Here is an 11,351-nt window from a genome sequence, read left to right as displayed (position 1 = left end):
CTGAGTGTAGTGCCATGGAGATGGCATCTTCCGTACTCCTATTCTGGCGGTAGGCGAATTGGAGGGGGTCCAGGGTGGATGGTAGGAGGGTTTTAAGGTGAGCCAGGACCAGCCGCTCTAAGCACTTCATGATGGTGGGGGTGAGTGCAACAGGGCGGAAGTCGTTGAGGCTCTCAGCCTTGGAGTGTTTGGGCACTGGCACGATGGAGGTGGTTTTGAAGCATGTGGGGACAGCTGCTTGGTCCAGGGACAGGTTGAAGATGTCGGTCAGGACCTCAGCTAGCTGCCCTGCACAAGCCCTGAGCACGCGTCCAGGGATGCCATCAGGTCCGGCAGCCTTACGTGCATTGACCTTGCTCAGTGCAGCGTACACGTCGGTGGGGGAGAGGATGAGGGGATGGTGTTCGGTCGTGAGCACAGCCTTGATGGCTGGCTCCTGGTTGTCCCTCTCAAAACGAGCATAAAAGCTATTAAGCTCGTCTGGGAAGGAGGCGTCACTGGATGTTGGGGAGGTGTTGGTTGATTTATAGTCTGTTATTGCCTGGATGCCCTGCCACATGCGTCGGGGGTCGGAGTTGTCCTTGAAGTGCTCCTCAATCCTTAGCTTGTAGCTGTGCTTGGCCTCCTTGATGCCCCTCTTCAGGTCAGCTCTGGATGAACAGTAGGCCAGAGCATCGCCAGATCTGAAGGCGGCGTCTCGCGCCCTCAGCAGTAGGCGTACCTCTCTGTTCATCCAGGGCTTCTGGTTAGGGAATGTGGTGATCCGTTTGGATGTGGTGACGCTGTTGATGCTGGTGTTGATGTAGTCCAGCACGGAAGAGGCATAGGTGTCAATGTCCGTGTGGGAGTCCAGTGTGGCCTGGGTGGCAAACACACTCCAGTCTGTGTGTTCAAACCGCTGCTGTAGTGCCGAGTCTGCTCCTTCTGGCCACACTTTAACTATCCTCACTTGGGGTTTCACACGTTTGATGAGTGGTGAGTACTTGGGGAGTAGAAACAAAGAGAGGTGGTCAGACTGTCCAAGGTGGGGGAGGGGGACTGCTTTGTAGGCATCAGCCATTTTTAACTTATTACTCAAGACTTCAAGCAGCAATTATCACAAAAATTTCACACAAATGTTTAATATTTTATGACTGTGGATAAACAGGGATGTAACCTGAAACTAGTCCGAGTGGCGGAGGGATACAACCACGAGGTAACTCTAGCTTCACATATGCAGCAGCACTGTTTAATGAGTGAAATTGGCGGTCTGCCCCTTTAAACAAGTTATCACAGCCTACATCACAGACTGGCAGGCAACAAGCTCCACATACCTGCGCTGGATGAAGCTGTCTAACTGAGTGTTATGTGTCTCGTCCTGTGTGTTCAGTGCTGGATTATACTGTGTGACTTGACTTCAGACCCAAATACACTGTAACGCCCACTCTGAGGCAAAACACCAAATCAAATGACCTAGATAAAGCTGCATAGACGTTATGATATACTTAATCACATGCTGTATCTGTGTGCCGTCACTGACGTGATATATCAGGAAGTGGCTCAGTGTGCAGGATGGTTACTGATCAAAGCTTCCTCCTTTGCCTTGTTGGTGACCTGAATGTTTTTCTCCACATAATCCTTTTATTTCTTCCCAGAGAATTTATTCAGTATGAGCCATAAAGAGCTTAGAAAAAGAGCAAGGTTTGTTTTCCAGATCAGAAATATCACAATCAGCCAATAGTTGAGAGTGTGGAGAGAGTGTAGTGTGTGTGTGGGTGTGTGTGGGTGTGTGTAGTGTGTGTGTGTGTGTGTGTGTGTGTGTGTGTGTGTGTGTGTGTGTGTGTGTGGTTTCCCAGACATCAGTTAGTCATTGTGCTAAGTAAAGCCCCAACACCTGCTGCAGTGGATTTACAGGACAGAGACAACGGAGAGGGGTAAGATACAGTAAATACACCACATGGCCAAAAGTATGTGGACACCTGAACGCCAAGCTTGTTGAACGTGTGATTCCAAAACCACGAGCATTACAGTTTTTAACAATTGCTAAAACACTTGTGCTTCTTTTTACTGAGCGCGCCTCTTCTAACTTGTTAACACAGTCACAGACAAGATAAGATCTTCCTTTATCAGTCCCACGCTGGGGAAATTTGTAGTGTCACAGCAGCAAAGTGACGGTACAAGAAACTGCAAAATGCCTGTAACAAATACTGAGAAAGATGAATAATAGATATGAATAAAACGTATACAAGATTTAAAAAAGGAAAAATTTACAAAATAGCAAAAGAAAAGCAACTCAGCGCATTAATCTCACATCCAAAACACACTATTACAGTGATTCTTTATTATGTAACTTATTACACACTATATCAGACTATACCTATTACTATATTATAGATTAAATACTATATTGCTGTACTAAGGTATATGTCATTAGTTATACTATATTATTCCATACAATATTATGTCTATGTGTTAAACTGTTTTGTTACATCACAGCTACTCAGATGTATCCTGATGGTACGATATTAGTCTTATTATATGAACTATAGCTGCTACTAAACACACCACAGTGTAGTTCACTTGACACAGTACTGCAGCAGTGGCTTAAGTGCAACACTGGTCATGGGAACTGTATTATATTGCTTTATTGAAAAAGCACCAAAGTTGTGTCCACATACTTTTGGCAACATCGTGCACCAGACACAGAGAAAAGCACAGATACACAGAGACGTGGTGCAGCAGGTTTCACCTGCATCTCACGTTCAGCTGCTGCCTCCTACTGGTGGCTGGTGGAAGTTACGCAATCTTTCTGAGCGTAATCACTTGTGTTAGAAGCAGATTAAAACGACACCCCAGTTCCTGAACACAGTGGTTCAGGACAGTGCGCTGCCCTTATCAGAAAAATAATCTCTTATCATTTTAAAGTAAAAATCCCCAAAATTTGAGAGTTTCAGCCTCACGAACATGAAGATTTCTTCTATTTTTGGGTTTAAAAATCATTGTTCAGATTTAACAAGCGTTGAAAAGAAAACGTCTGTGAGACCATGTTTTACTATTTTATGACATTTTGTAGATTAAAAGATTAACTGATTAATCATCAAAGCATTTCGCAGATTAAAAGATGATAGAAATAATCATTAATTGGAGCCCAAAATGTCTGTACAGTAAAACACATGATCCAATGTGTATGACTCAGGAAGGCAGGAGTCAGTCCGTCATCGAACAATCATCCTCAGCAGAACAAACTGTTTCCATTTGAGCATTTAATTCACAGTGATCATCATCCAGCTCAGTGCAGTCAACAACATGAAGACACACAAACATCTTAAAGAGATTAAAAGGGAATTGAGGACTGAGGACAGTCTGTCAAACTTCACTAACATTTCCCTGTATTCCCCCCCCCGTTAGCATTTGAGAATTTTACTTTTTTAAAGTCAAGTAAAGAGACCTTTTAAAAAATTAATTGATGTTTTTCTTCACCTTTGTTAATTCAAATATTTTCTTACATTAATTTTGAAAAACTCACAGTTCATTTTATTTTTAATCATCATTGCTCCTTCAGGTGTTTTGTACTTTAACTGATCTGGAGCTCAGTTTCATGTCCTGCGACATGAGATGAAATTTTCTGATCTGACCTTAATTATCTGGTGAAGGCAATCAACCAAATCTAAAAGAACGTGTCCTGGTTTCTCCTTACACGTCGGACAACAGTGCATCATCTCCAGTGTTGAGCTGTTTCAGCTCGGAGCAGATTGGAGGTGAATCCCGGAGGTGGGATCAGGAACAGAAGACGTGGTCGCTCGGAGGCTCAGCTGGTCCAACTACTGACAAGGCTGATGATTACAAGCCTGAATCAAGTTCCCAAAGTTAAAAACACACTTGGCACAGGACCGACCAGGACACATACACCCATGGATTATGCTCTCATCGATTAACCCCATCACGTTTTCATTAGATAATCATTAAATGAAGCCTAAATGCTATCAAGACCGGACATAGTGACTGTCACAGGTGTTGATTTGGTTGTTGATGTTTTTTCATTTCTCTAAAAATGAATCCATATCTTTAAGTTTCCCTGAGCAGCAGGTACAGAATGAACAAAGCAAAATGTTTCCGTGTTCAGCCTTCAGGCATTTACTTGATGATCTCATCCAGTGAAACTGAAACCCCCAATTCTGACGAAGAAAAACTAATCTTGACACTCAGAAATTCCCAGTGTGGGTGGGTGTGTGTGTGTGTGTGTGTGTGTGTGTGTGTGTGTAGGGGGGTTTCTGAAATGCAGTTAGTCACTAAAGGCTGGAACAATTGTTCAGTGAGATAAAGACAGAAAATTAACACAAATACATTTGGATATTTTTTTCCTTTGTCAAGAAGTAAAACATCAAGCATTCCCTGGTTCCAGCTTCACAACTGTGAGAATTTCCTGCTTTTCTCTGTTTTCCATCATGAATCAAAGTGAATTAAATATTTATTTTACAGTGACGGAAAAGAGGATAAATACTAATATAGTATTTATAAGGCCCAGTGGCTCCGAGCCTCAGCAGTGCAGTAACCAGCAGCAGTGAGGAGCCCAAATCAACACCTGTGACCAGTTTATGAGAGAAACTTCCAACCAAGTAAATGTTGTATTCCAACACAAATGAGATTAGTGTTACAGTGCATGTGAACATTCAAACTGGAGGTACCGTGTCTAACCAGCTCCTCTGAGCAGCAGGTAGACAGCAGAGATGGTGATGGCGGTGGCGGTGTAGGCAAACACAGCATTATACACAGTGTTTGTCCTGATTCTTTCTCCCAGCGTCCTCTGGGTGTCCTCAAGACGCCTCAGCATCACCTCAGATTCCCACTGGTCCCCTCTCTCTGCTCTCTCTGCTCTCTCTGCTCTCTCTGGTCTTGCTAACAGCAGCTCACCTGCCTGTGTGTCAGCCTGTGGTGTGGTGTCCAGCAGCCTCTTCACCACTGACAACTCACTCTCAACTCTACCAAGTCCTTGCTCCAGCTGTCCCAGTTGTGGCGGGAGGGACTCCAGGAGGGACTGTGTCCTTTGGGTACCAATGTGGAGGTCTTTTAAGGCGGAAAGAGGCGTAGTGGCTGCGTCTGGTGTTGGACCTCCCTTGCCCTGAAGGACGCCGCCCCTCTTTGTGAAGGCATCGGTCAGAGTGACCCTGAGGCTGTCAATGAGCATCCGGAGCTCGTCCTGCTGGGAGCGATGGTTTCCAGCCTGGACTTTGAGGGCTTCCTGCAGACTCTCTGGACCTTTCTGGGCCTCCAGCAGCAGATTCTTCAGCTCCTACACATGAAAGAAGTGAAGATTCATCAGCTGATATGCAAAAAAAATCATATTGCAATTATTTTATCACATATTGCTATTGAGATTTCAGTTTGGTCGTTTTTACATAAAAATAATGATGAGTCCACATCAAACTGCTCTAGTTCAACCAAAAGCTGAGCTACTGAGCCACGACCATGTCATCGACCGTCCTCACCTGCAGGCGGACACGGTTCACATACGTCGATCCCATGACTCCGATCAGAGCTCCGAGCACCGAGCCGATGACGGACCAGTTCTTGGTCCGTTCCGCTCTCGTCCTCTCCTTTTCGTGGCTCTCCCTGACGGCTGCTGAAAACAAGGCAAACTTCTCCCTCTCCGTACCCTCAGCGCTCTCATACGCTGTCCGGAGACGGCGCTCCTCCTGCGGTCAGAAGAGAGGGACGGGCGGCTTAATTTGAATTCAATTCAATCGGCTGACCTGTTATTCCATAACCAGGTTCATTTTTAAACTGATATCTCTGCCAGGGCTAAAAGGTATATTTCCAAAAATATCATTATAATTGTGTGATTAGTCAGTGGCAGGTAAAGTGCCACTGTGGCTAACTCTACATATTATACTTCAGAATAAAAGTACTTCCACCTCTTCTTCTGACCTCAAACTATCTGGATCTCTAACACCATAAAACCTCAATCAACCATACTACAGTTATTGTACCACCTGTTTAATGTGCATTTTCATTGCTTCAGCTGACCTGCAGCAGCTTGTGTTCCAGCGTGGCCAGCTCCAGGTAGTGAGTCTCCTCCCTGGACACTCTGTCCAGCCGGTCTCGGACCTCCTTCAGCCTCACCTGCAGGGCCTCCAGGCTAGTATGAGCCTCGCGCACTATCCCTCTGGCCACCATGAACGCTGCCTCAGCCTAGACGACACACACACACGCACGCACGCACGCACACACACACACACACACACACACACACACACACACACACACACACACACACACACACACACACTTGTAAACAGACTTTGATGTAACATTTTTAAAACAAGTGTTTTAAAGAAGTGCTGATTCAACATCATGGTCATTTAGGAAGCTCTAGTTTGTGTTGTGGTTAAATTGTATTGTGTTGTACTAAAAGTTGATTCTCATATTTTGTCTACCCCAAAATATCAGTGTGGGTGAACTAAACTTGTAAGTTGAGGTGCTTCTTACTGTCTGCTGACCTCAGTGACCTTGGTTTGAGCCGTGCGGACCTCGTTAAGCCCGACAAACTCCTCGTACCTCTCCCACCAGTAGTTGACTGTGGCGGTGGCCGTTTGAGCCGACCTCTGACCCCACTGCCGCCCCAGCTCTCCTGCACTCTAGAGGAGGGAGAGAAGGCAGTGCTTCAGTTTGGTTCTGTGTTTTTATTACAACATTGTTAACACAGTTCTAATAATTCAGTGATTATCAGCATGTTGCCTGTGAGGTCTATGGTCTGGAAAGTTGTCATTTCCTGTACCTGTAAGGCAGCCACAGCGCGCTCCTTCGCTACCTCAGCTCCTCCCTTCCCATTAGGAGGCGCTGGGTTAGTGGGTGGAGGGGAGCTAGGCTGATGGTGAGCACTGTAGGTTCGGACCAGAGGGATTCTGCCAGAGAGAGATCCAGGCAGGAAGAGGCGGGACAGACAGCCTGAGCCATGAGCCCAGAGAGAGATCCGTGCTCCTCTGTACCTGATACAGTAAAGATACTGTCAATCATCAGCTTTGGTGCTGTAATTTATTTAGAGCCACACATAAAGCTCCGGTCTCCCCTGTACTGGACTAAATTGTGCAGAAGTACCTCATTGAGAAGGGCAGCAGACAGAAGTGCAGCTTGAAAACTGTCAGAGCTTCACTTCTACTGCAGCTACAGAGCTAACACTGGAAAAGGCACCTGTGAACAACAACAGTAACAAAAATTTAATTAGATGATTTATAAACTATCAACTGTGGATGTTGCATAGGTTTAAAGTGTCTTATATACTGTCGGCTATAGGCCTACTGTTGTGTCAGAGGAATCTGACTATTGAACTGGGCCCAGCTTTAGTAATTTAAAATATTTGCAATACAAGCTCAGAAAACCACCTGGGTTCATTTTCAAAAATATTAAGTTGTTCCAATATTTAGGCTATATTTAGTGCAGTACAATGATAACTTTAATGAAGTTCAAAATAAGTTTCTGTATTTTTCCTAAAATGCATCAAGTAAACTGGCAATAGAGTGTACAGCGCTGTGTGAAGTTTTAGGCACTTTTATAGGATGCTTCAATTATTATCGTCACACAAAACCATCAAGGAGGCATCTGATTGGTCCAAAATTCACACTTCAGCAGGACAGTGAAGCCAAATATACAGTCAGAGTCATAAAAACTATCTGCAGAGACAAGAGGAACAAGGAGTCTTGCAACGGATGGTTTGGCCTCACAGAGTCCTGCTCTCAACATCATGGAGTCAGTCTGGGATCACATGAAGAACCAGAAGACAATGAATCAGACTAAATCCACAGAAGAACTGTGGTAGATTCTCCAAGATGCTGGAACAACCTACCTGCCAAGTACATTGAAAACAAGGTGTAAGGCTCTTATAAACATCTATTTAAAGAGATGTTTTGATGATTTTTCTTTTTAAATCCAGATGTCATGATGAAGGACATAACAACAAGAGGAGAAATAACCTCACCCTGCTGTTAATTTGGTATTTGTATGGAGTGTCATTACTTACATCTAAAGTACAGTCTTTTAAATCTCACAATTGGTCAACTTCCTAACCACATGTAACTGCAAATCAATGTACAACCTAGGAGGAGACAAGACTGACATGGACTCTACATACAGCATGATGAATGACTTTCACAACACACGGTGGTCATTATGCTATAAGCTAACTAACACGCGACACTGTTCATACTGACTGCCACATCAGGTGAATAATCAGACAGACTGCAGGAGCATAATGTTTATAGGGCCTTGATTTTAGTATAATTTATATCACAATTTCCCTGTTCCTCTCCATGCTTTATTCCCAACTAGCCAGCGTTTAGCTCCAAGGTTTCTAACAGTTAACGTGACTTTTCAATCATGTAAAACTGACTATTAAATCCTTTCAGACATACAGCAAGGTATCAAAATAAATGTACCTCTTTTTGTCGATGTTGTCAAAGCGTTCATGTCACACAGATGAAGTTTATTCTGGCTAACCGGTTAGCATCTCAAATGAAACTGCTAACATCCGGGTGAGATTTCGTTCAGGCACATCAAGTTGATTCTATTTCCGGTTTGCAATTCGTCGGGGTCTTGACAGCGCGGATTAGAGAGACAGCCGGTTGTGTTCGCTAACACAATAACGTTTAATTCTTTCCTTTAGACAACTGTAAGCAGTTTTAAACATGTCTGGTAGAGAAGGTGAGACGCCCTTTTCATCTGATGGTCATCTTAAAATTCCTGCCGATGTAAAATATATGTTTTAGGCGTAATAAACCTCAGTGGAGCGTGTTTTACTGGCTGGATCAGCTAGTTGTTGCTAACGGCTGGTTAACAGAGCGCGAAGCTGACAACCTTTCATCAAACTAAACCAAATAACCTCCACATCAATGCGTTTTGTTTTCGGTCTTTATATACACACGAAAGACGATGTATTTAAACCATGCGCCAATCGTTTGCCATAGTCTGAGGCATTCGGCTTATTGCGTCGTCTCAGTGACTCATAATTAAGCTAGCTGGACAATTTACGAACTAACGATATTTTCATTTTCGCTTGTGTTATTAATAGGCAAACCAAAATTACTAATGAAATGTGAAGCTGGTGTTCTTGTTACACTGAATATATATTAGTGCACTGGATTACATTGGACAGCAGCTCTCTACAAGTCATGGTGTACCAGTTGGGCGATACTGAAATTGGTTTGTCGAGGGAGTTCGGTGCGTTATTCTGGTCTCACCATTAGGTTGTGTTTAGTATTTCCAGTTGAGCACTTTCAGCAAACCGTGAGCTAACAGAATAACCATCATTTTTTTGTGCTCAGGAGGCAAAAAGAAACCACTGAAGGCACCCAAGAAACAGTCCAAGGAAATGGATGAAGTAAGTGTTATTCTGCTCTCCCAGATTGTACTGTGAATGCAATTTAATACAATGTGACGATTATATGTTTCGACTAATCGTTTAGTCTACAAAATCTAAACAAAGTGAAGAAATAGAAATGACCCTCATATCTTCAAATGTCAGTTGAATACGTGACGTGTTTGAAAAAGTAAGATGAAATAGGCCTGATGCTACACGTTTTTGTCTACTGTTTGGTTTCTGGGAAGCAATGTTACTGAAATTATTAATTATTTAATCACATAAGTTGTAGTTGTAACCTAAATTTAGTTTAGAATTTAATGAACAATTATAAATGAACTGTGTGTCTGCAGGATGATATGGCCTTCAAGCAGAAGCAAAAGGAAGAACAGAAGGCCATGGATGCACTGAAGGCCAAAGCTTCAGGAAAAGGACCTCTATGTAAGACAAAGGGGTAGATGGGAAACTTAATCATCATAACAAGGGCCCTTTTAATTGTGCAGACCAACAGTTTAGCCAAGAGCAATCATAAAACATGTTTGATAAATTTATAACACAATGGCCTGGACATGTGATAAAGAGAAATGTTTTATCGAGATACACTGGTCATATCTGAAAGTGATTTCTTGTTATGATGTGAAGTTTTAAATGAAAACAAGAGGTTTCTTTTATACATATATAGTATACATAGAAAAGGTTGCAGTGGGTTTATGTTAAACACTCCCTAAATGCCCCGTTGCAATTGGGTCCTTTATGTTAAAAGGGCTAAATTTCACACAGATCTTTCAAATATTGACGTAAACCTACTCAAATTAAAGCTGTGCAGTACCCATTATTTTATTTCAATGTGCTGAAGCTCGACGCATAAAGAACAAAAAATGTGTAACTGTCCAAATACTTACAGCCTGGACTGTAATGTGGTTGTGTCAGTCATTTACACTTCATGTAATTGTTCATATGAACTCAAAGTTTCTCAAATCTCATTTATAGTCTGCCTTTCAGTCAAAAATACATGAAAAAAATCTTTGTTTTATTTTTCATTTGTAAATCTCAAACGTGTGTGACCACTTGTATTAACTGGCCAGATTAGAGGTTTCATTACCTATTTTTTTTTTTTTTTTTTTGTTTCCCCCCTCCAGGTGGCAGTGGCATCAAGAAATCGGGCAAGAAGTAAAATCTGAATCTGGTGATGATTTTTGTTTGCTCCCCGGCCTCGCTTCCTGTGTCTGAGATGTTTGTATGCTCACTGGAAGACTCTAGTTTGCTCTGTAAAACACGAACCCTGTCGAACTCAAAACACACCCTGCTTCTACAGCAGTGAAAATGTACAGAAAAAGACTTGAATAGTTTTCAGGATTTCAGGGACAGGAATATCTGTTACCAGTCAGGCCTGGTACACGCATCGTAACTCCCCAATGGCATTTAATTAGAGGTTTCACACTGTGATATTTGTTGTTATGGACACTTTACTCAGTCATACTCACTGACCAAAATTTTCATATCCAGTTTAGAAATGGTCTGCATCTTAGAAATGGAAACCATGAAAAAATCCCAATCTCCGCTGTATCTTGCTTTTTGTCCATGTGGAACTTAATCAGAAACGCAAATCACCCCAAATTCTTTTTTGTTATTTTTACTTTATTGTAAAGAGGGAGATACCAATAAAGTTTTTGTAATTACTGCTTGTTATTTTAATTCTTTGTTAGTTGGAAAGGAAACTGTCAAGAATCTCAACCATCAAACTGCATTTAAAATAATAGCAAGGAATTTTGCTTTTAGATAAATAATAATAAATAAATTGCTTTCTATGTGGTGTTAGAAACATCTTTTAAAAAAAGAATTGAGTATAAATCCATGAACGCTGAAGAAACCCTGGAGATGAGCCTGTCAGTGACAGATGCCAAGGAGAGGAGGAAAGAAACAAGAGGGGGCCTGCTGCAGAGTAATAAGACACCTTTGTTGTGATTAACGATTAATAACACCCCTCACCCCTGACGTTTTTGGTTGAGTTTGTGTTTATGTG

The 11,351-nt window shown here is 42.5% G+C and overlaps 1 protein-coding gene across 1 annotated transcript; it reads right to left on the bottom strand.

Moving 5' to 3' along the window:
- Positions 1–3,021: 3,021 nt before the first annotated feature.
- On the bottom strand, positions 3,022–8,534 carry ccdc51 (coiled-coil domain containing 51). The gene is made up of 7 exons (XM_056394656.1): positions 8,409–8,534; positions 7,075–7,167; positions 6,755–6,965; positions 6,477–6,614; positions 6,004–6,168; positions 5,466–5,672; positions 3,022–5,269 (listed from the first exon to the last, which is right to left on the bottom strand). The coding sequence occupies exons 2-7, from the start codon at positions 7,077–7,079 to the stop codon at positions 4,670–4,672; spliced, it is 1,326 nt and encodes a 441-aa protein (XP_056250631.1). The 5' UTR covers positions 7,080–7,167; positions 8,409–8,534; the 3' UTR covers positions 3,022–4,669.
- Between the last annotated feature and the right edge of the window lie 2,817 nt (positions 8,535–11,351).

Source organism: Seriola aureovittata, chromosome 2, assembly GCF_021018895.1.
Source record: "Seriola aureovittata isolate HTS-2021-v1 ecotype China chromosome 2, ASM2101889v1, whole genome shotgun sequence".
Lineage (NCBI taxonomy): Eukaryota > Metazoa > Chordata > Actinopteri > Carangiformes > Carangidae > Seriola > Seriola aureovittata.
The sequence above is the reverse complement of the archived record's forward strand: the minus strand, read 5'-3'. Positions and strand labels throughout refer to the sequence as shown.